Source organism: Eriocheir sinensis, chromosome 42 (genome assembly GCF_024679095.1).
Source record: "Eriocheir sinensis breed Jianghai 21 chromosome 42, ASM2467909v1, whole genome shotgun sequence".
Classification (NCBI taxonomy): Eukaryota; Metazoa; Arthropoda; class Malacostraca; order Decapoda; family Varunidae; genus Eriocheir; species Eriocheir sinensis.
The window spans coordinates 4,120,505-4,147,120 of record NC_066550.1 but is presented as its reverse complement, the minus strand read 5'-3'; the positions used below and the strand labels follow the sequence as shown (position 1 = coordinate 4,147,120).

The 26,616-nt window shown below is 40.5% G+C and overlaps 1 protein-coding gene across 1 annotated transcript; it reads right to left on the bottom strand.

Annotated features, from left to right (window-relative positions):
- Nucleotides 1–886: 886 nt before the first annotated feature.
- LOC127010196 (glutamate receptor ionotropic, delta-1-like) lies at nucleotides 887–22,937 on the bottom strand. Its single transcript, XM_050884072.1, has 5 exons — nucleotides 22,768–22,937; nucleotides 22,495–22,654; nucleotides 10,601–10,783; nucleotides 9,821–9,979; nucleotides 887–1,054 (listed from the first exon to the last, which is right to left on the bottom strand). Exons 1-5 carry the CDS (start codon nucleotides 22,857–22,859, stop codon nucleotides 887–889), a joined length of 762 nt encoding a protein of 253 aa, XP_050740029.1. The 5' UTR covers nucleotides 22,860–22,937.
- Nucleotides 22,938–26,616: the final 3,679 nt, after the last annotated feature.

The window sequence follows — 26,616 nt, the reverse complement described above, 5'->3', positions numbered from 1 at the left end:
CTAATGAATGGTCGTATTAAAATTCTAAGGATATAATAATTGCCATGACATACTGCTACTGGAAATGTTTTTATAAGCTTACTTATATGTTTTGCAGCTCGGATAGCCTGAAGTGAAAAAGATTATGTGTTTCCATAGGCGTAGCTTGGCGGTTTATAATAATTCTGTCCGTCACTTTCTAAATTCCACTACAATAAAACTGTAAGAGATTAATTTTATTTCCCCTAGCTTGTTCACTGTTTTAATTGTGATCAATATGTGTAAAACGTGAATATGTGCGTTAGATATTTTCACTAAAAATCTAGTCTTCTACTACTAAATTCCACCACATGAAACTTATACGACCTATTGGATACCAAATTCGTGAGATTTTCTTGATTTCTGCTTTACAATGTGCTAAAAAGTTGTTACCATTAGTTTTGAATAAAAATAGGCAATAAGCAACTAAAAATGGCACATTCTTCATTGTATTGGGAAATGTTTTTACTTTTTCGCTAACATATCATGGTACTAATTGCCGTATTAGAAATTTGAGGGAAGCATAAGAATCCTCGTAAAATTCTATTATAAATATATATAGTACCTTGAAAAGTTGGCCCAGAAAATGTTTAGTAATTGAGGTGGGGACACGAGGTAACTTGAAAAAATATTTATACGCGCTTTATTCAGCGCCCATAAATGGGTCTATTAATTGTTTTGTATTCATATTATGTCTTGTAAAACTACAAATAATAACGAAACCACTGTTATGTTACTTATTAGGATGAGTGCCTTTGGGGTGAAAATTGACTTAGAAACAAAATATTTCGGCGTGCGGAAAGTCTGCCTGGAGCCGGTCAGAGCTGGGATTCTACAGAAAGGCGCAGGTGAGAAAATTTGTTGAAACTTATGGTGCGCGAGATTTACTTTGGTAAACAAATATTCCAAACGTGGCCCGGCAATAAGAGAAGGTTCCTTTGCTGCCTTCCTTGTGCAGCGTCACCTCTCGTGCCTTCACCAGTATGCTCAGCGCCAGGCCCGCCGCTATCGCCACCGCCACCAGCGACGCCCACACCTGCAAAGGGACAAATGGATACATAAACATATCCAGAAGGCTAGCATGTTGGCCTACATAAGATAGGGACTCAAAAGATACACAAGTGTGTAAGGAGACTAAATGAAACCAGCCAGTCGGCCTTCTGTTGGCAGGGATAAAGGGATATACAAGAATGCGAGGAAACCAAACCATCAGGTTCATCCATGGCCTTTCAAAAAACAATTAAACCATGAACTAAACCAAAACCAAGGCCATCATGATTCATTCAATAAGTCCATCTAGTTGGTCTGAACATGGTAGTTGCTGAGAATCAATTATATATGTACCATCCACAAGGACCATCCAATTTCAACTCCTCCTCCTCCTCCTCCTCCTTATATTGAGCCCTTGCTACAGTACTATCTGTACTCTCTACTAAAGGGCAAAGGTCTTTCCCGATGTTCTCCATCTTTCTCTGTCTGACGTTAGCGCTCCGGTCATGGTTCAGTTTCATCTCCCTGCCTGGTATGTCACTCTGCTACTTGGGGTATTTTTCTCTTTTCAGTTTTAGCCATGATAAAAGCGGCCCATGTACATTTCATATTCTTAATAACTATTAAAATATATTTATCCTCTGCTGTTCGGTGAACCATGATGCTCGCTTCATGACTTTAAATATGTACCCAGTATTGTTATCCATTCTTCTTTGTGCGCTTCTTGACTCTCCCTCTAAACGTTTCAGAACCGTCTATCTTCTTCATATTCCCTTTCAAATCTACTTTGAAAATTTCACTGTGCTATTCGATTCATTGTTAATTATAAGTTTCGCTCTAGCTCGGTAAGACAATCATCGACTAATGTAAAGTTGTTGAGGTAATAACCGCATATCTTGATTCCCGAGTTTTACCACTTCAATTTTTTGAGTACTTTGTCAAAGTAAACCGAAAAAAATTTTGCAGTATCAGAGTTACAGTATCAGTTTCCATAACCCCTCTCTGAAGGGGAGAGTTAGGGCTATTGGAAAAATATTTATACAAAATAATGAAAATTTTAAGAATGAAACAACAAATATGCAATAATTTTTAGTGAACCGCAAGTCCTATGAATATAAATATTCCAGTCGCTCATGTCCGGTCATGGTCACATCACGCACTGAAGAAACTCTAGAGGCCGTAATTTAACTTTTAAACACTTGATGTTTAAGGTATGAAGAGATGAATGTTATGCACAACTTTTTTACGGAAATGCTTTCATAAATTCGCAAATACTTGATGAACGATTTGACATGACCATCAGTGGCGTGAGATATCTCCGCTACCACTTATCTTATTCCTATATTTTTGGGTAATTCTGTTACTGAGTTAAATGTGATCAGCGCCATATAAACTGTTTGTCTCATCGAATAGATTTCACTAATATAAAGTATATATATATATATATATATATATATATATATATATATATATATATATATATATATATATATATATATATATATATATATATATATATATATATATATATATATATATATATATATATATATATATATATATATATATATATATATATATATATATATATATATATATATATATATATATATATATATATATATATATATATATATATATATATATATATATATATATATATATATATATATATATATATATATATATATATATATATATATATATATATATATATATATATATATATATATATATATAGGCATCTTCCTGGTGGGGACTGATGGTCGGACCAAGGTTTCTTCCAGGTGGGGCCTGATGGTCGGCCCAAGGCTTCTTCCAGGTGGGGCCTGATGGTCGGCCCAAGGTTTCTTCCAGGTGGGGCCTGATGGTCGGCCCAGCCCGTTCTGGCGCAGGCGAGTGTTTATAGTGGCGCCATCTTGCATTGGCTCATGCTGCCCCCCTGAACTCGTACTTGATTCGCTTGGACGGCTTCCTCTAGAGTCCGGGTTGATGGGTGGTCTTCAGGACAGCATGTGGGTAGTTTTAAGCCACTGGCGGTGACCGAAAATCCGAGTGGTAGCGTGAGGATTCGAACCCACGTCGTCCATCACGCGGCGAATGTGGGTCCAGTACGCTATCACTTCACTGCCCACTTGTATATATATATATATATATATATATATATATATATATATATAGATATATATATATATATATATAATATATATATATATATATATATATATATATATATATATATATATATATATATATATATATATATATATATATATATATATATATATATATATATATATATATATATATATATATATATATATATATATATATATATATATATATATATATATATATATATATATATATATATATATATATATATATATATATATATATATATATATATATATATATATATATATATATATATATATATATATATATATGTGTAAGTGGGGAGCAACCCTTCTTTTACACACGTTATGTTAAAGATTATTCCATAATGGCAGCTTACTCATTCTTTATTTACTTTCTCATATCTTCTCGCCAGTTATTTGACGTGAGGTTCTATCAAATACAAAAGTTGCCCTAGACAATATCCGTGGTAATGCGACGCGTTTTCACATAGATACATGGATCCAAACATTGTTAGAATCCGAAGAGCCTGATGTGAGATCAGAGGGTAAACAGGAAGGTACTTGACCCAGAACGTCTTTAAATCCATATCTTTGAAGTCTTCTTTAGCTGTGGAGTTGAACCTCAACTCAAGGAACTCCTCCTGGACTTCATCGGCAACATCAGCTACCTCACGTACATTGAAATGGGTTCCTAATGAATTTCCAGGCTTTACGCTTCTCGTCTATATCTGGGAAGTATTTGATGAATTCTGCTTTCAAGTCACTTAGATGAGTGATTATTTGTTTCTTTAACTCAGAGTCAAGATTATTGTGAGCGACAGCAGAATCCAAGTTCCTAAATCTGGCTGTATTTCGCTGCTGAATTCGACATTTCCAGAGGTCGAGTTTGGCCATGAAGGCTCGAATGGTGTCATGATGCATGATGATGATGTTTTTCCCTTGTAGTTTAAGGTTCACAGCATTCAATGCTTCAAAAATGTCCACCAGGTAAGCTAGAGTTATCTGAAAGCCTTCAGACTGGAATTTGTCATGAAGGTCTGCCTTCTGCTTTGAATCTAGAAATATTGCTATTTCTTCTCGTAGCTCATAAAGCCGTCCAAGCATGTTCCCTTATGATAGCCATCGTACGTTCGTGTGAAGAGACGACTGTTTAAGGCTCCAGATTTGATGAAGTTGACTACCTTGATAGCCACGTTCAGGACATCCCTCATTTCAGCAGGCAAAGTTCTGGATGCTGAGGTTTCACGGTGACGTATGTAATGTTTACTCATTAATGAGGGATTTTTTTCTTTCACCTTTGTGACGAACCCAGACTGCAGACCAAGCATGGCTGAGCTCCATCAGTACATACCCCTACCAGCGAGTCCCAAGAAAGTTTATTTTCCTGAAAAAAAGTTAGATGAATTATGAAAAATAGCTTTTGCTGTTGTGCAACCTTCCATGGGGTGACAGAATATAATTTCCTCTTTTATATTGTTGCCTGACACGAAACGAGCATACATCAGTAACTGAGAACACTGAGCGATATCAGTCGTTTCATCACACTGGATGGCAAAAACTTGGTCGAGAGTTTGATCTTGGATATCTTGAGACAATTCATCGATCCTTTTCTTGACTGTATCGTTTGACAGAAAAATTTGGGAAAGCTTATTTGCACTATATTTCCCCAGAACGAGTTCTGCTGCACAGAGTATACTTGGTTTTATGAGACATTTTCCCATGTTATGGCTCTTCTTGCTCTTTTCAATCAATCAGGGGGGGGTCAATGTACACGGGAAATGGTATGCCTGGGAGACTTTTGAAAACAAGAGTTTGTAACGTCAATACTTCTGCATTATTTCATAAACTTATCTTTACAGTACTGCCCCACGCTCTTGTCAAGAAAATAGCACACAATTGAAAAAAATGTATACTTTTCACCTGAGGCTCGCGCCCCCCCTGGAAATCAATCACGCCCCCCTAGGGGGGTGCGCCCCCCAGGTTAAGAACCACTGAGCTAATTGATCTGCAGGTGAACCATGTGATTGTCAAACAAAATTCCGTGCATTACCGCTGGCTGGTTTCTGGTGTGATCAGTTGATAGCATACACTGGACTAGCAAGGGAGCGTTGAAGATGATCATCCCATTTCCAACTACCTACCTGTGCGAAAAGGCATTCTCCACCATGCTCCAATTCAAAACAACTGCCCGGAACCGCCTTAAAATTGGATTGCTCCACGATATGAGGGTGGCTCTGACCAACACGAAGCCTCACATTGAGAAACTGGTTGCACATAAGCAACAACAAAAATCACATTGCTGTATGTATGATTGATTACCCAGCTGTGTATATTTGAGTTTGTCCATGCTATTTTTTTTCTCGAATTGAGAAACTGGTTGAACATAAGCAACAACAAAAATCACGTTGATGTATGTATGATTGATTACCAAGCTCTGTATATTTTAGCTTGTCCATGCTATTTTCTTTTTCTCGGGTTCTCTTATTTCTTCTATCAAAAATATTTGCAGTTGTTTTTAGTTCTGAAGACTCATCAAAATAAATGATCAAGCAGTGCACTTAACTTTCCTTTATTCTTCTAGTAATCAGATATTAACCAGAGGGTGCTGGACTGCCTATGTCTGACCACAGGGGGTGCTAGGGTCGGAAAAGGTTGGGAAACGCTGCTCTAGTCAGAGGGCAGTATTTGTAAATAGTTCCGTTTGAGAGGAGAGTATTTCGCTCTTTTTTTTAAGTGGTATAGGATATATAGTCTGGTCCTGGTCTTTTTTGTTTTTGTTTTGAGAGAGTGGATAGCAGTTAGGACTTCATTGGTAGGTATTACAAAGTTAGGCAAGGCATAACCGAGATTTACATTAGTGATATTGTCGTCGCTGGTGTTGGTGAAAGAGGCGGTAAGACTGCTAGTATTAACTGAGGAAAAATAGTTATTTAACAAATTCGCAACACGTTGGCTTTTTGTCACTAATTCGACGACACTTTGTTAAGTGTCCATTTCCACTTCTGGTCGCCTTTTTTTGTTGTTTAAAAAGATTTCGGATTATTTTTACAGTTGGCTGCAATGTTTTCTTCATATCTACGCTTTGCTTCACATACTAATCTTTTTACTCGTCGCTTGGCTTCATAATAAAGTCTGTTTTCCGACGTGTTTTGCTCTTTCTTTAACCTATAAAACTAATTTCTCTCCTTAATGGAAAGTTTGATTTCGCTTTTAAACCAAGGTGGACTTTAATTATTTGTGTTTCTTCGTTTCTCGCAAAACGGGACAAATGTGTTCTGCTGAGTGAATAAATAATTATTAAAGTTTAGCCAGGCTTCCTCTACATTGCAATCATCTGACAGTTGTATTTCTGTAAGTTTTGGTCGGATTTCTACGAAATTTGCCCTTTGGACACCATGATTTTATTTTCAATCACTGTTGTTTGAGCTCTAACGTCGACGCACACTGATTTATGAGCGCAAGAACCGAGATGTTCTCTTACCGTGACATTACTGACTAGGTTATCTTGAGTTGCTATAACAAGGTCTAGTGTGCTATTATGTCGAGTTGGTTCAGTAACCATTTGACTTAGGTAATTATCCTCTAAAAATTCAATCATTCTATGTGACTCGCTTTCTGTACCCGACAGTGTCGCCCAGTCAATATGAGGGAGATTAAAAGTCTCCTAATATCAGTTAGTCGCAGTTATTAAATGACTGGCGTAAAACGCTGTACATTTCAAGATCATCTTTGAGAGATTGACCCAGAGGTTTGTAGGTGACGGATATATTCAAATTATTTTTCACAGTATTTACTCGCACGCACAAATGTTCAACATTACCATCTCTTGGTGTTGTGTCAGTAGGATGCAAATAGTTTTTGAGAGAGAGAGAGAGAGAGAGAGAGAGAGAGAGAGAGAGAGAGAGAGAGAGAGAGAGAGAGAGAGAGAGAGAGAGAGAGAGAGAGAGAGAGAGAGAGAGAGAGACACTGACACTGAGTAAGGCAAACTGAGGCATGCGGAGATGTATTTTTACACGTCATTATCATTTATTTATAGATTATAGTGAGCTGATCGACTCTAGTATTATGTATTATAGAATTGGGTAATTTTTGAAAGCCTTGCATCCATGAACGAAGATATAAAGAAAAGACCTGCCAGTAGAAATTTATTTTCCTATTCTCTTCACTTTTGTTTTAATCGTAAATATATACACGACTAATATCGCAGAAAACGCAATACACATTGGAATCACAAACAATACAATATTCATGAACGATTTCTCATACAAAAATTTCAATCATTTCAATATTTTTAACATACGAATTTCCCGCTCGCAAGCACCCCCTACATCACATCTGAGAGAATTTTTTACATGTGTGTGTGTGTGTGTGTGTGTGTGTGTGTGTTGGGCTGAGGCGGGGGAGCCTAGCCTGTCCAGCTTCATCCCCGTTCACGAGAGCCCCATTACCCTTCAACACCTGCATAGACTTGTTCTTAGGAATACTTGTGAACGATTGTCACTTGTGCTGCGTCTGCTGGCAATATCAAAGTCACTGACCCTGTTTTGCAGATGATGCAGTAATCCTCGCGGATTCGTTGAAGGTTTTGGTGATGGCTTTAGAGCCGCTGAACGAGGAGGCAAAGCCACTGGGACTTTACGTCTCCTGGGCCAAGGCAATGGAACAGGTGTTTGGAATCTTACTATATGAAACAATACAGGCTGTTCATGCATGTAGTGAGAACATTGATATATTGGAAAATTTTACATATCTTGTTAACGAGAACAAAGTTTGGTCTCGTTAAGAAGTTTTACGTTGGATTATTTTATGGATTCGTTCAGCGCGAGTGTATTACGTCGTCGATACCCGTGCAGAAGGACAAAGATGCAGACCTTCAAGTTGCTTGGGCTCCCTATCTTACTCTTTGGCTGTGGAACGTAAACACTAAATAGTGACTTGAAGAGGCAAATTGATGTCATTGGCAATAGGTGCCTACGCAGAATCATCGGGTATCACTGGAATGAATTTGTGTCAAACTGCGATTACTCTGCGAGACTGAATTGTGGTATAATTGCGGTTTAGTTCATGAAAGAAAAGCTGGGTTTAACGTATTTGTCACTTTACCCAGAACGTGACATGGTTGTTTCTGTCAAACACAATCATGAGCGGAGGTTTCCAAGGGGACGTCCACATAGTTCGTGGATTGAACAAGTTGATGGATCCTGCCAAGAGGTACTTAGGCTGGAAAGGGGCTTGCATGGAGACTTCCTCGAAGGGCTCCATGGATTGGCATCTAAAGTGGGTGAGGCGACGCCGCTCCTTCCTCCGTGGTGCATACCTTTTGATTGATTGATTTCCTTTCAGGCAGATTTATTTCCGTGGTCATTGTTCTACCCCTAAACCTATGAACAATGGTGTTCTGCAGGCCTCTATTCCATCTCTCACTCTCCTACTATTGTTCTCTGGTGATATTGCTAGAACTACCTGTTTTATTCACTCTTTATCCGACAATTTTTACTGTTCCTTACAAATCTTTTTACAAAAGGGTCTCTCAGCAGGACTTACATAACTAAAGGTTAGACGCTACAGAATGCTTAACCTTTACATTTGCTATAATTTCTATATATGGCAGAAAGAACCTGGTGTCCTTCAGTACCTCAAAATTCAAATTTTACCTCTTGACAAGTCGACCCAACATTCTTGGTCTATCCTGAACTCAAAATCTTAACTGGAAACTTCATATCTCTTGCTAAATCAGTTTCCCTGAAGTTAAGAGTTTTGTATCGTTTCCATAAAATATTTTCGATCTCATAGTTGCTAACCACATACAATGATACAAGAGCCTTCTCTGCCTCTATATGGAGTATATATGGATATCATAATTCGGTGTCTCCACGCACACAGCTCTTTCGGACAGTGAAGAGTTAAATGCTCTGCTCTTTATCAGCTCCCCTCATTTCATCCTATGCAGGTACTTTCACGCTAACTTTTTTTTTTATAAACTTGCTGACTGCATGCCTACATCGCCTTTGCAACCTCGTTTATACTGATCAAATCCTTTAAGCACGAGTTAAGCAGCAAATTCAGCTTTTCATCACTTTCGCTGGTAAACTCTGGGACACTTCCTTCGTCTGCATTGTGACCTTTCTATGACTTCAACTTTCTCAAGAGGTATTATGATATCTACAACTAGTTTTTAATAATCTTTTCGGATTTTCTTCCACCTTTCCTTTGAAGAGCAGTAGTTTTGCAATATTTTTTTCGTTTTTTGCTCATGACTGTTTTCTGTGATATAAAAAAAAAAAAATAAGGGCCGTAAAAACCGTGATAATGGCATAAGACATGCGGGACATAACAATGTACCCTGCTCAACATAACTTAGGGAATCAAAATCAAGAAATAGCAATGCTTAGGACACGGTGCTTGGGGTACCATTCTTTTGGGGAAAATATATAAATAAAAAGGGTGACAGAGTGGCAAGTAACTGACTTAAAAATGAAAGTCTATTCACGTGATGGTATAATGAAATTAAATAAAGAAACAATAAACAAAAGTAAAGAACAGAAACCAATGGAAACATTTGATGGTAATGATGATGACAATACTTTATATTATTACTATTATTTATGTTATTAATCGATAAAATATGGGTCAATTCAATCTCATAATAACTTCTCCATAAGTCATCGTACAAACGGAGTGAATATTTGCAGCAGCAGTAGGGGTCTAACGAAAGCCCGCGGGGTGCGGGAGATGATGACGACGTCGTCCGTGCTGTAGATACGTCCGAAGTCGATCACCACAGAGCGTTGCCAGATTGGTGTGAAATCCAGTGGCGACACGTCAGCCCTCTGTGGAAACATTGTCCTTCGTTGGGGATAAAATGGAAATAAAATGGTCTTAATGGCATCAGATCGCGAATGGACGGCTTTAGTATGCTGCACAGTCACTTCAATTATATTCACGTTACCAACATGGCATATGGCCTAGACCTTGCTCTGTCATTTGGGACAATAATTATTGCGCCTTATCACTTATCTATTTAAACTTATTGTACAGAATCAATGAAGGGAAAAATGGGATAAATGTTGGAAGGGGTTAGTAGGTTTCTATTTATTGTATGCTCAGGGAAAACCTGGAGAAGGTAAACTGTGGTGACCACGGATTTCCCATCGTCCCTTGTCCCGGGGTAATTGGTTGTTACTTACCACAGGTTCAAAGTGCCAACGGATCGGAGGTGAGCACCGCAGCCACGCGCAGCTATAGCGTATGTACCCACCTTTACCTTACCTATCAGTTCTATGAATAATATGCCTTCAAAACTCCACTATACTAACTAACAAATCGTCCAACTCCAATGCTTACTATTAAACGTCATTAGGACATCTTTAACTTTCTCTACTCCCTAATCCATTATGCTCCCTTTCTGTTTTTCGGTGCATGGTCTGACTGTATCGTCTCTAAATACTCACCCCGTAAAGAAGGTCTCCCACCATACCATTCCAAGAGCCATTCCTGTAAGCTCCGAACCCGGTGTTAGGAACCAGAATGTCGGTAAAATTTAGTTGACGCTTGATTTCTTGCACAATGTCTGCCGCGTAGCCTTGGGCGTCTTCCAGTTGTTCGCCGTCATTGAATAAAAACACCGTCGGTTTCTGTGAAAAAAATAATGATACGGCGTAACGTTAATGTGGAATATGTTGGTATACTAATTGCATGAATTTCAAACAAAACGTAGTAGATATAGTGATGTAATAATAATAATTATTATTATTACATTATTTTGTAACAACTCCACTCTGGACGACTCTGGGCATATTCCTCCTACTCATCCCCCCTCTGACTCCTTTACGCCTGTTATCAAGATTCTTAAGAATGATGTTTTCTATACCCTCTCTGGCCTCAACTCTCAGAAGGCTTATGGACCTGTCGGAGTGCCTCTTATTGTCCTTGAAAACTGTTCTTCCGTGCTGACACTCTGCCTGGTCAAACTCTTTCGTCTCAGCCTTTCAACATCTACCTTTCCTTCTTGCTGGAAGTACGCCTACATACAGCATGTGCCTAAGAAGGGTAACCGTTCCAGTCCCTCAAAATACTGCCATATAGCTTTACTTTTCTTAAAGCTTAAATTTTTACTCAACCGGAACCGGAGATTCAAAAGCACCTTTCCACTTCTGACTTTATCTGATCGCTGCCAGTATGGGTTCCGCAAGGGCCGTTCTACTGGCGATCTTGTTGCTTTCTTAACTGACTCTTAATTGGTCATCCTCTCTTAGCCGTTTCGGTGAAACTTTCTCAGTTGTGCTAGACATATCAAAAGCCTTTGAGCTTTGATATTGTCTGGTACAAACCTTGGGTCTTTTCCGTTTGGCGTACAGCGCTAAAAGTAATTTTAATATAGATTTTTCTATGTATTTTTGTCCGTAGAATCAGAATATCACATTATTTTTTTGGAGAAATTAACAGTTTTTGAGTTATTTGCCTTTAAAGTTATTTTCTTCCTATCTATTACTGAAGGAATTCAAACTTTAAAAAGTCGTAATATTCAGTATTATATACAATTTATGGATCTTTTCCGTTTGCAAACCTTCAGCAGTCATGGAAACGCTTTGAAAATCCAATTCAAGGACTTTTTTTTACTCTTGACAATATTGGATAATTTTGACTAAAGCGCGTAGCCTCTGTTGATGGCCGCGGCGAGGCTGCAGGGTGTTGCGAGAAATACCTCCTCGCTGAAATAAGTCACATATACATGAGGGGGGTCCAGGAGGGCGTAGCCCCCCCTGGTTATTATTGGGGGTCGAGGGGGGCCCAGCCCCCCCCTTATTAGGTCGTAAATATAGGTTGTAGTAGTTTAAATAATCTACCCCACCCTAATCCCACTGCGATCTAATTTGTGGCTGAGGCGGCTGCAGCGTTTCCGCGGCCAGCAGGAGGCGACGCACTTTTCGTAAACATTATCCCCTATTTTCAAGAGTAAAAAAAAGGGAGAAAATAACTTCAAAGGAAAATAACTTAAAAACTGTTCGTTTCTCCATAAAACGGTTGTCATATTCGGATTCTACGGACAAAAATACATAAGAAAATCTACATTAAAATTAATTTTAGCGCTGTACGCCAAACGGAAAAGTTCCCAAACCTTTGCTTTCTAAACTACCCTCCTACGGTTTCTATCCTTCTCTCTGTACCTTTATCTCCAGTTTCCTCTCTGACCGATCTATCACTGCTGTAGTAGACGGTCACTGTTCAACAGTGGTGTTCCTCAGGGCTCAGTTCTATCTCCCACTCTCTTTCTGTTGTTCATTGATGATCTTCTTTCCAAAATTAACTGTCCTATCCATTCTAAAGCCGATGACTCTACTCTGCATTTATCAACTTCTTTTGATAGAAAGCCAACTCAACAGGAATTAAACGATTATGGCTAGAGGCTGTAGAACGCTTAACCTCAGACCTTACTACCATTTCCGATTGGGGCAATAAGAACCTGGTGTCCTTCAACGCCTCAATAACTCAATTTTTTCACCTATTAACTCGACACAATCTTCCAAACTCCTATCCCCCATTCTTCAACAACACTCAGTTGTCACCTTCTCCTACACTAAACATCCTCGGTCTATCCCTAACTCCAAATCTCAACTGGGAACTCCATGTCTCCTCTCTCACTAAATCAGCTTCCTCGATGTTGGGCGTTCTGTATCGTCTCCGCCAGTTGTTCTCCCTTGCACATATGTTGTCCATATACAGGGGCCTTGTCCACCCTCGTATGGAGTATGCATCACATGTGTGGAGGGCTCCACTCACACAGCTCTCTTGGACAAAGTAAAGTCAAAGACTTTTCGTCTTATCAACTCCCCTCCTCATACTAACAGTCTTCTACCTCTTAAACTCCGCCGCCATGTTGCCTCTCTTTCTATCTTCTATCGATATTATCATGCTGACTGCTCTTCTGAACTTTCTCACTTCCGCGTTTTGTTGCCCGCGGCTCTCCCGCAAACATCGGGACGAGGTGACACACATATTTCAACGCAGACACCACACGCGCGATGGAATCTACTCCGTATTAGTATCAAGCCAAAATTCTAGTGACGAAACCAAATGCCTCGAGAACACCAAACTCGAGCTGTCATGAACGGAGACGAGATCTGGCAGGTCGCTCTTCCTCCCCATCTCCCAGGGGGACGGGAACTGTCAGACGTCTCTTAATACTCTCCAGTGTGTGTGTCTGTGTGAGAGAGAGAGAGAGAGAGAGAGAGAGAGAGAGAGAGAGAGAGAGAGAGAGAGAGAGAGAGAGAGAGAGAGAGAGAGAGAGAGAGAGAGAGAGAGAGAGAATATGTGTGTGTGTGTGTGTGTGTGTGTGTGTGTGTGTGTGTGTGTGTGTGTGTGTGTGTGTGTGTGTGTGTGTGTGTGTGTGTGTGTGTGTGTGTGTGTGTGTGTGTGTGTGTGTGTGTGTGTGTGTGTGTGTGTGTGTGTGTGCTTGGTGGTGGGGGGGCGTGTGTGTGTGTGTGTGTGTGTGTGTGTGTGTGCGTGTGTGTGTGTCAGTGGGTGGGTGGGTGGGTGTTGGTGTGTGTGTGTGTCTGAGTGTGTTATCCACCTCTTTCTCCTCCTTCTTCTTTTTTTAATTCCCTTTTTCAGTATGCTCCGGCACTTCCGCCCATCACATCATCTATTGTCAAAGGCCGAATAGGAGATCAGAGAGAGAGAGAGAGAGAGAGAGAGAGAGAGAGAGAGAGAGAGAGAGAATCGATCCTTATTTATTATCATATTGACGTATTCTTTAACATAGTTATATTATTATTGTTATTATTATTGTTATTATTATTATTATTATTTTTATTATTATAATTATTATTATTATTTTTTTTCTCTCTCTCTCTCTCCTTCTTCCATTGCTATGTGTGACAACGTGGGCAGGTATTGAAAGATTTTCATTCCCGGCAATTAGGTGTGGGCGGGTCAATGATTTCTCACTTCAAGCCCACTAATTCACACATCGCAGCATGAACGAGAGAGAGCATTCTTTCTGGTAATTAGGTGTGGGCGGGAAGATGATACCTAACGCCTCCGTGTCACTCACACACAGTAAAGGCCTGGTCACACGAGCGTTTATTTCGGCAATTTTATCATCGATCTCGAGAATTTTGCCATCGGCGGCACCGGCAAGTCCAAAACACGGTTTGTGTTCTCGATATGGAGGAAGACGAACATGCGCGTCTTGTATTCTCGATACTGAGAACGTTTCACCTTTTCCTCCTTCCTCTCTTTCCCTTCTAATCCCCCTAATCCTTTTTCTATTCCCACCTCCTCTCTCTCTCTCTCTCTCTTAGGACGGATTGCACCTTTCTTCCATCGGGGCAGCCAGATTCGGAAGGCTCCTCAACGACGCAGTACGTGTCATCCGAGCAAAAAACGAGTCACAGCCACGTCCCTCCACCCCGCCCGTGTAAATAGACGCCGTGCATCGCAACAAACCCGTAACCGTGATCCCGCAAGTACCACCACCTCTATTACCAAGCCTCTAGATAACTTAAAAATCTTTAGTTTCAATGCGCGTAGCCTAAGAACAAATTTGATGAACTGAGATGTCTTGCTCTAACAGAAAATTTTGACATAATTGCTATAACCGAAACATTTATCGACACCACATATATTGATTTAAGTTCCGAATACAACATAGATGGCTACAGACTCTTCAACAAAGATCGTGTAAACCGTAGAGGCGGTGGCGTCACCCTTTATGTCAAAAGCTATTTGCAACCCACTTACAAAACACCGGGAAACAGTAACGTTGAACATTTGTGCGTGCGAGTAAACATTGCAAAAGTCAATTTAAATATATCTGTCACCTACAGACCTCCTGGGCAATCACTCGATGGCGACCTTGAAATGTACAGCGTCTTAAGGCAGTCACTTAATAACAACGACTCACTGATATTAGGAGACTTTAACCTCCCCCATATCGACTGGGCGACACTGTCAGGTACAGAAGGCGAGTCACATAGAATGATCGAATTTCTAGAAGAAAATTATCTAAGCGAAATGGTTTCTGAGCCAACTCGACAAAATAATATACTCGACCTTGTTATAACGACCCAGGATAACCTAGTCAGTAGTGTCACGATAGGAGAACACCTCGGTTCTTGCGATCATAAATTAGTGCGCGTCGACATTAGAGCTCAATCATCAGTGACTGAAAATAAAGTAAAGGTGCCCAATTTCAAAAAAGCTAACTTCGTAGAAATCCGACAAAAACTAACAGAAATACCACTTTCAGATGACGGCAACGTAGATGAAGCCTGGCTAAGCCTTAAAAATCACTTACTCACTCAGCAGAACACATTCGTCCCCTTGTGCGAGAAGCGAATTAACACTAATAAAAGCCCACCGTGGTTTAATAGCGAAATTAAACAATCAGTCATTGAGCGAAATTTGTTTTACAGGTTAAAGAAAGAACAAAGCACGCCCGAAAACATTAGACTTTATAATGATGCCAGGCGACGAGTAAAAAGATTAGTAGGTCAGGCAAAGTGTAGATATGAAGAAAATATTGCAGCCAGCTGTAAAAATAATCCGAAATCTTTCTTCAGTTACATAAACAACAGAAAGGCGATCAAAAGTGGTATTGGACCTTTAACAAACAGCGACGGTGCACTAGTGACTGACAGCCAACACATTGCAAACCTCTTAAACAATTACTTTACCTCAGTGTTTAATACTAACAGTCTTCCTCTCGCTACCAACAACACCAGTACTATTGTAAATCTTGAGCATGCATTGCCTAATTTTGAAATAACAACCGATGAAGTCCTTAAAGCTCTCCATTCACTTAAAACAAATAAAAGTCCCGGACCCGACAAAGTATATCCTATATTGCTTAAAGAAACAAAGAGCGAAATACTCTCCTCCCTCACTACCGTATTTAATATGTCCTTGCGACAAGGCATCGTCCCTTCGGATTGGAAAAAGGCTAACGTGACACCGATTTTTATGAAAGGAGACAAAAAAATACCAGGTAACTACCGACCCATTAGTCTAACTTCAATTGTAGGTAAGCTACTCGAGAGCATAATTAGAGACAAAATTGTGAGTTACCTCGAAAGCCACTCATTAATTGGAGATTCACAACATGGCTTCCGTAACAAAAGATCCTGCCTGTCAAACCTACTGACCTTTTATAACGATCTCTTCTCAATTTATGACGTAACCAAATCAGTGGACGTAGTCTATCTTGATTTCCAGAAAGCGTTTGATAAAGTCCCACATCATAAACTACTTTATAAATTAAAGCAAATAGGCATTGACGGTCAAGTAAACCAATGGATCGCGAATTGGTTGAGCAACAGACAACAAAGAGTTGTGATTGACGGATTTAGCTCAGAGTGGGCGCCGGTCACTAGTGGCGTCCCTCAGGGCTCGGTTCTTGGCCCAGTGCTCTTCATTATTTACATCAACGACGTGGATGTTGGACTCAATAATCGCATTAGTAAATTTGCAGACGACACAAAGATTGGTAACTCGGTTCTCACTGACGAAGACAGGCAAAGCCTCCAAGAGGATTTGCACAAAATTTAAGCTTGGTCGGATAAATGGGAGATGCCCTTTAACGTAGACAAGTGCCAGGTCCTTCAAGTTGGAACAAAAAATAAGAAGTTCGATTACGAAATACGCGGCGTTAAACTCACAAGTGTTCAATGCGTTAAGGACCTGGGGATTAAAATCGCGTCAAACCTCAAATTCTCACATCAATGCATCGATGCAGCAAATAAAGCGAACAGAATGTTGGGCTTCATTAAAAGAAACTTTTTATTCAAAAATAAAGATGTAATACTTCCGCTCTACAATAGTTTAGCAGACCCCACTTGGAATATGCGGTACAGTTTTGGTCTCCCCACCATGCAAAGGACATTGCTAAACTAGAAGGTGTTCAGCGTCGAGCAACAAAAATGATCCCTTCTTTGCGCAACAAATCCTACGAAGAAAGGCTTTCCACCCTTAACATGTTCTCTCTTGAGAAACGTCGCCTCCGAGGAAAACTGATCGAATGTTTTAAAATACTTAATGGTTTCACGAATGTAGACAGAACAAAATTGTTTATGATCGATGACACTTTGCGAACGAGGAACAATGGCACAAAACTCATTTGTAGGCAAGTAAATTCAGACTGCACCAAATTTTTCTTCACCAACGTTGTAGTGCGAGAATGGAATAAGCTCCCACCATCAGTGGTCCAGTGTAACACGATTGACTCCTTTAAAAACAAGCTCGACTGTCACTTCCTTGAACTTAATACAAACTAGAGTAGAAAAGCAACGTTTTGGAGCCATCTGATTAATGTAAAATCACTTAGGTTTAAGGACAGACCACCTAGTCTGGACCATGGGGTCTGTGTGGTCTGATTTTCTATGTAAATCTATGTAAATCTCTCTCTCTCTCTCTCTCTCTCTCTCTCTCGCTCGCTTCTTCTTCTTCTTCTCAATGAACTTTATACACCTTTACGTTGTTACTTTTTTTTGTGAGAGAGAGAGAGAGAGAGAGAGAGAGAGAGAGAGAGAGAGAGAGAGAGAGAGAGAGAGAGAGAGAGAGAGAGAGAGAGAGAGAGATATCCCCCCACCCACACACACATATATGTACACACAAATGCTGGGTTCACACATTCACGATTTGTGGTCCATGATGGCGTCCCGGAGAGCAGGTGGTTAATCCGTGACCTCTGGCCACGATCTGACCGCCGGATTACCCCTGTGGCGGCTGTACAACGCTGTACAAAGGTAGTACGCCGGAACGTGAACGACGTTCCCGGACCATTCGCGACCCCACCACGGAGCCCTCCCGACCCACCACGGCGGCCACGGAAAATGACAGTGTATCACCAAGGTTACAGCCGGTAACTCACGACCCACCCACGACATTATGATCAGTAAGCTCTCCCACATCGGTATAGGGGATCCCTTACTCTCTTGGATACACGGATTTCTGAACGGTAGAGTAATGAGGGTTGTGGTTGGGGGTTCTGAGAGTGATTCTACGCATGTAACTAGTGGAGTTCCCCAGGAGTCTGTCCTTGGACCAACCCTTTTTCTCATTTATATTAACTTTGTGGCTCATGGTCTGACCTGTAAATAAAAAAATTTCGCTGATGATCTGAAAATATACCAAAAGATAAATAAAACTACGCCTTCTCTTACACTGTTAGATATTGCTTCTGTGCAGAGAGATGTAGACCTTCTGGTGTCACGTGCGGAATCGTGGGGGCTCAGGCTCAACTCGGACAAGACCCGTGTTCTTAGGTTCTGCCGAGGATCTGCTCCAAATCTTGGCCCGTACTCTGACTACTATATTAGAGGAAATCCTTTACAGTTTGTGCAGTCTGCATCAGATTTAGGGGTTCAAGTTGATACTTCATTGAAGTTTCATCTCCACATACGCTCTCTTGCAAATAAAGCTGCAGGAATTTCGTCGAATTTACTTAAGAGCACAGTTAACCGTGAGCCTGAGTTTATGAAATCTTTTCTCACCTCTCATATCCGTCCTGTGCTGGAATTTTGTTCAGTTGTATGGCACACAGGGTATGTAGGTGATACCGACATGCTTGAGAGAGTCCAACGACGATGGACCAAGGAGATTGTTGGACTTTCGCATCTTGACTATGCCTCCCGACTGGATGCCTTGGGTCTCTTTTCTCTGCATGGCAGACTGCTTAGAGCCGACATAGTCAAGGTCTGGAAGATTCTCAATGGCCTGTCTCCTGTGCAACCCTCTGAGTTATTTATCCTCCAGACATCATCTAGGACCCGTGGAAATTCACACAGAATATTTCTACCCCACAGCAACACAGAAATACGTAGGCGATACATCTCAGTCCGAGTGATTGCTTTGTGGAATAGCCTGCCAGACACAGTTATCCTGTCAACATCCTTAACTGTGCTTAAGAGAAAACTAGCAGAGTACCTTGGTCAAAGGATATACGAATTTTAACCCCTACATACTAATACCAATGTATTCTCATATATAATTTCATATGATCTCATTTTAACTATAGTCCCTAAACACTCTGGTCAAAAACATATTAACCCTAAATTACTTTATTCTACTTACAGCAATATGAATTTAAATACTTATTTCACTTATATACATACAAGTCATTATATTACATAACTAGTCTTTACTTAGTGCAATCAACACACATTCCAGCAGCGGCTTAATAGTTTTAGTGTTAAGAGTAACTACACAAATATGTATTCTGCAGGCGTGTTGGCACTTGTGGGGTTCCCTTCTCGTGGAACCCGTCTAGGTAAGATGTCTAGGTAAGACGACCACGATGAAGTTACGGACTTGCCTAGGTGCCTTCCCGGTATTTCACGGACATCGGCGCCTAACCGTTGTAGCATCTTGGTATTTCTGCCGATGTATAAAAAGGGGGCGTTGCTTGGAACTGGCACCAGTCCACGTGTCCCTCGTGAACGCAACAACATGGAAGAGAGCGACCTAGCCAAACTGAGGATATTGATGCTGCACAAGCACAGCATGGAGTGTCTCGCCATAGAGAAAACTATACTGGAACTGATACAGCTGACAAAAAAGAAGTCGAAAAAGAAGAGGATTTGGGTGAAGCCCTACCTGACGAGACGGCCTATCTTGGGTCATTGTCACACTCATGAAAGAACTGGCAGAGGAAGATCCAGAGCTGTACAAAAACTTCCTCAGGACTGATGAAGACCTGTTCAATGAGATTGTTGTACGTGTTGGCCCACACATTGAGAAGCAGACAACATTCTGGAGATCGCCCATTGAGGCAGGACTACGTATTGCGATCACACTTCGTTTCTTAGCAACAGCTGATTCTTACAAAAGCCTTTCGTATGCCTTCCGCGTTGCTGTGAACACTATTCACCATATTGTGCCCATGAAGTAATAACGATCAGAATATAAAGACTATACTTTTCAGTATAGATATATACTGAATATGAATCAAAAAATTAATGACAGAATGCAGATGATAATAAAAACCATCAGAAAGTATGGCTTACATTTAGATAAATGTATGTCCTGTCGAAATGATGTTTTGACTATGTGGATGCTTTTGTTATGTTTTAAAAGAATCAACATGTGAATGCTCTTTTTAGTGTTTAAAATATCCAAGACTTTACTTTTCATTATAAATATATACTGGATATAAATAAAAAAGATGAAAGAAAGAATGCAGACAATGATAAAAAACATTTGAAAATAAAGACTTAGGCTTAGATTGTACTGTCGAGATAATATTTTAGACCAATATGTGAATGATTTTGTTATTTTTAATATACTAACACTGTGTGAATGTGAATAAAATATATTAAGGAACAAATGTTTTTCCTTCCCTCTGCTAAACACAACAGCAGGTTAAGGAAAGGGGATTATATTGATGCTTAGGTGTTAATTGAGGGGCAAGGCTACTTAGGTCATTAGTGGCAGCAAACTGACCTCGTAAAGCCGGTCCTTGAGGGCTTTGTTTTTATATTCCTTGAGCCCCTTGTTGTAGAGGCAAGGGTGCTCCTGCAGCCACTCCCCCAGGTCCATCTCCACCGCCTCATCGAGGAGAGTGGTGGCGGCCTTCTTCCTTCCATTTTCCTGGGGCTGAGTAGCTACCTCTTGCGTCTGGGAAGCGGTACCTTCCTCCTGCAGGGGGGACTGGGGCTGCTCCGTTGCCATCTCGGCTGCTGCAGGGGCTGATAACTCGAGCCCGTCGACCCGCAACACGTGCACGGAGGTGTCAGAGCGCTGGGTCATGGTGATGTGCGCGCGGGGAGGTCACTGGCCCAGCCCGGCAGCGTCCCGACAGCTTTATGGGGTCGGTAGGCGTCCGCAGCACACGTTATCATACCGTGGCTGAGCGGCGGAATGTCACGGTTATTTGCGATGGCTTACCGACGTTCCCGACGGACTCCAGGTGCTAGCCCGGACCCTTCCCGATGCCATCCCGGATAGTCACGGCATTTGACAGTTGTCGTGGTGACCCACGATCATTTTGCTCGGACCAAAATGATCGTGAGACACTGCCGACGTCCAAGGTTTTCCACGGCGGGGTTACGATGCCGCGCCGGAAATCCAATTTATGTCAAGGATAGTCACGGATACACTGCCGACTGACCATTTTTGCGTGTCGGGAGGGCACCGTGACCATAAATCGTGAATGTGTGAACCCAGCAAAACTGACAACTACACACACAACTACACACACCCCTTCAAAGAATCCCAGATCACCAAAAGTGCAGCTGGCGGCAAGACATCAAAGAAGATTTAACTGCATTGCTATTCTCTTAATTGCCTTTACCTGCTGCCGCTCTACATATATGCCTAAACGCGCCCTCTGTTTCGGCTAGCGTCGTGTGACCACACCGGAGGCAAAATCACCGGCGTGAAAAAGTATCAAAAATTGCCGAAATAAACGCTCGTGTGACCCGGCATTAAGCCAGAGATCATTAAAAAATTGGTGACTTCTATGCCAGACCGCTTGACAGAGGTATTTGAAAACGAAGGAGGATGGTCTCATTATTGAGAAATTATTGTTAAGAATAAACATATAAGTGGTCAGCGTTTGAAGTTCATTTCCTTGATGTGTAAATTAAGCGCCTAATACTTTGACTAATGATTATGAGGATAAAAATAACGATGGTAATGATAAAGATATTGATGCCATTCTACTACTACTACTACTACTACTACTATTACTACTACTACTAACAATAATAATAATAATAATAATAATAATAATAATAATAATAATAATAATAATAATAATGGTAAGATAATAACAATATACAGCTGTATTAATGATTTCGTCAATATGATATTTAGTATAAAAGAAAAAAAAAGGAGAAAGAGGTGGATTACACACACACACACACACACACACACACACACACACACACACACACACACACACACACACACACATTCTCTCTCTCTCTCTCTCTCTCTCTCTCTCTCTCTCTCTCTCTCACACACACACACACACACACACACACACACTGGAGAGTATTAAGAGACGTCTGACAGTTTCCGTCCCCCTGGGAGATGGGGAGGAAGAGCGACGCTGCCAGATCCTGTCTCCGTTCATGACAGCTCGAGTTTGGTGTTCTCGAGGCATTTGGTTTCGATAGTACGTCACCCGACTTGGCTTTTAAAGGTTAGGTATCGGTCGGAAGCTGCCAGACACTCCTCTGGAATTAAGTCTTTAACACAAGACACTAGGAGCGATTTAACAGAGCCGCCATCTTCGTTTAATCAGATTCTTAGTGAAATTGTGTCACTGAAAAATGTAAATACTCAACAAATAATCACGGGAACGTGTTCCTTTTTATCAACATAGGGGTGAGATGGTTATTACCTTGAGACAATTTATTCTCAGTCTTCGTCCCATCAGGTTGAATGGAGGTGTTGGCCACAGTGGTGTCAGCGTGTTCAGCTGGCTATGGGTCCCTGAGAGGGCTAGTCTCAGGCGCCAAGACCCGTCTCCTGTCATCTCAACACTGTGCACCACCACTCGGCTGTCGAGGCAAATCTACGTATAAGATTATTTTTTTCATAGTAAGAATTTTATGTCTCCCATATTCAACCCTAAACCCACAAATTATCTCTTATAAACACTTTTATAAACTACCTGTTCTTTAATCTGCTCGTCCGGTTTTGCACCTCTTGATAGATGAGTAGACCTCGCATCCCTTCAGCGAGCGCAGCCTCCACCTCCCTCATTGCGTGGGTATAGTGTGCGGGCCGTGGCAGGGGTAGGGCCTCGCTGGGCTGGGTCTCCCTAATCACCCAAAACCAGTGTGTCTTCTGTAAGAATGACTAGTGATTACTGCAGTGCAAGCTTTCCCTTTCTTGGTCATTATCTTGACATTAATTCTTACAATATCAATATGCTCCCTGTGTTCTAATAATTACTTCTACGGGTTAATGACTTCATCTAACAATTATGAAATATATTAGGAGCTGATGTTTGCGAGTTTTCCTTTTTACACCAGAGACAGCAGTCAAAGCCAAACCAAAACTGGAATAGTGCCTTCAATGCTACTACTCTCGTAAAAGGAGAGTGATAGAAAATTCCTCTCCCCCCAAAAAATATTCAGAGGCGGTTCATGAGGTTTCTTTATAGTATCCTCTCGAAAAAGTTCGTCATAAGGAGGTGGAAATAGAGGCAAAGGAAGACGATTCCAGAATTTACCAGCGAAAGCAATGAAGACTCATGAAGACGCTGTTAACTCATGCATAAGGATTGCAAAGGCGTGAGCTGGTGTCGAAAGTCTTGTGCAGTAAGGCCGCAGGATGATTGGAGACATGCATTTAACAAGTTCAGAAGAAAAGGTAGCGCAGAAAAAAAGTGGTAGAAGATAAAAATAGCAGCAACATTGCAGCGATGTGTAAGCGGTAGAAGAGAGTAAGAGGAAAGAAGCTGATTTTCGCTCGAAAATTATTGTTACCGGGTATTTTTGGCTGCAAAATAAACCCATTTGTGACGAGTGTCATCCAACCCTGACGCTCCTGCTGTCAACTGACCCGGGGGTGACTTGCCGATTGCCACATGTCACCACGGCCTCAATTTTACTCATTTGGGGTCGCGCGCGTTGGACAATACTGGCCATACTGACCCAGTGACAGTAAACACATTTGGACAGAAATGGCCGTACCGAAGCACAAAGGTTGTTAATGTGATTGCATAGCACTGATATACCAAAAATGGTTCACGAAGTCGATTTCTAGATTCTGGCATGTACAGGTGGCTGCAGGCATCAGCTATGCCAGGCGTATTTTTATTCTTTATATGGTGCGTATTCAAATGACCCGCGAGGTATTTAATTGGATCAGCTGTATGGGAGTGTTGCCATATCATGTAGTGAAGATTTTGATTTAATTTTTCATAATTTTTCTAACTTTATCCAAAACCAAACTCATTCTGGTTGATGTACGATATGTTGGGCTTGTGTGTGGCAGAAAAGATCATAGCCAAGAAGAGCGCATCACGACGTCAGTCCAGTAAAAAAAAAAAAAAAAAAAAAAAAACGCATGTTTCAAAACACCCCTTGGATCGTGTGGAAGAGTTTGAACCTGTTAGGACGATGTATAGAGCTTTTTATTATATGACGTGGCAACATTTCCCATTATTTCAACAGGCGCCACAGCATAACGTTCCGGATACTTGAATTAAAAAATGCTGTCTTTTTTTTAATTATCAACAGATTTTTAATGTTTATTATTTTGAAAACTACATTAAAAGCACTATAAAACCTCTAGAAGTAAGATTTTCTGTGAAGTGGATTGTTATAGGAGTAAATCTTAGTCATTTTCTCGAAATTACTCTTTTGACTGGTTTTGATGCTTCTATAAGGAATAACATTATTTTATTTTTAACCAATTTTAAATCTGTTCAGTTTATTTTGCAGAGTATGATATGCAGAAGAATTAGGCCTGGCAAATTAGTTATATTTAAAAAAAATAAAGTTTACCTGAAATTAATTTGTTGTTTTTATTATCTTATTATTATTGTTTATATCTTAAAGGAGTTATCATTATTTTAAACTTTACCCAGACCGTTTGATAGAAATGGAAGTCTTCTTTAAAATGAGCATTTGAAATCTACAGTACAAGTAAAATTAGAGGAGTAATTAAAACTTTATCGTTTTTAAAATTAAAAATCAATAAAAAAAATGAATGGCTTGATTTTTTGTCTTAAGTCTTTTTATGATAGTCTCAGCTTTGTATTATAGAGTCATGGAAATTGAACCATTCCTTTTATGTGTTGGCCCGATCCTATGCAGTTACCTTAAATGAACCCCACAACTCTCCACGGTCTTCCAGGCTTTTGGCACGTTGAATGGAGAGAAGGAAGAGGAAAGAAAGATACAGCTTGGGGTGGCTGAGTTCGCTGCGTAACTCATCATAAGAACATAAGAACGTTGGAGTTTGCAAACGGCCGGTAGGCCTATACAAGGCAGTTCCGTTGACCCTAAGCTCCCGTGTATCTAACCCCACCTAATATCGCTGTCCATGAATGTATCTAATCTATTTTTGAATGTGACAATTGTATTGGCACTCACCACATGACTGCTAAGCCTATTCCACTCATCCACAACCCTGTTAGTAAACCAATTTTTGCCTATGTCCCTGTTGAATCTGAATTTATCCAGTTTAAACCCATTACTTCGTGTCCTACCCGGTTCTCTTACCAACAAAACCTTATGAATATCTCCCTTATTAAAGCCCTTCATCCATTTATAAACCTCGATCATGTCTCCACGCACCCTTCGCCTTTCTAGAGAATGCAAGTTTAACTGTTTGAGTCTTTCCTCGTATGGCAAGTTTCTCAACCCCTGAATCAACTTAGTCATCCTCCTCTGCACTGATTCTAACATTTTGATATCCACTCTATAGTAAGGTGACCAGAATTGAACCGCATAGTCAAGATGAGGTCTAACTAATGCTAAATATAGCTTCTGTTGCTTACGCTCCTTGAAATAAATCCCAGTACCCTATTTGCTCGATTTCTAGCTTGAATGCATTATGCCCTTGGACGGAGATCAGAGTTCACTAAGACCCCTAAATCTCTCTCGCACCCAGACCTGCTTATGAGAGTGTCATTTAAGCAATAGTTGTGAGAGGGGTTGTTCCTACCTACACTCAGAATACTGCACTTCCCTACATTGAACTCCATCTGCCATTTATCCGCCCAGTCATACAATCTGTTCAGTTCACCTTGGAGAATACTAGCGTCCTGATCCGACTCAATTACTCTACCGATCTTGGTATCATCTGCAAACTTACTAACATCACTACTAATTCCTGTATCTAAGTCATTGATATAAATAATAAACAAAAGTGGACCTAATACCGAACCTTGTGGGACCCCACTCGTAGATGGGCATGTTTAAAAATTCGCACTCCAATGTCTCTATCCATCATGGAGACAGAAGGGTAGACTGGTCATTGGGGTTAAAAGCTCTACAGCCGCAGATGTACGTTTCTGACGCACAAGATATTTTTCCTGTTTACTTATTCCTTTTCTTCGTATTCTTTATTATCTTTTCCAGTTTTCTTTTTCTTCCTTTTCTTTCTGACTCTCAAGATATTTTTCCTGTTTATTAATTCCTTGTCTTCGTATTCTCTATTATCTTTTCCAGTTTTCTTTTTCTTCCTTTTCTTTCTGACGCACAAGATATTTTTCCTGTTTATTAATTCCTTATCTACGTATTCTCTATTATCTTTTCCAGAGAGTATACGCAGCCACCACCGTAAGTCCTAGTGGCAACTTTGATCGTGGTCAACCAGATTAGCCGATTGATCTCTCCAAGTCAGGACAGGCCGCCAGTTCTAGCTGGAATGAGAGGCCAAAGAGGTGTGTTGCTAGCCGCAGCAAACGACTGCGATATCATAACTTTCAAAACTCCTTTTTCTTAAACTTACGGGGATGCCACACACTGCAAACAGGTGGGAGCACTAAGGTTACGAGCGTACA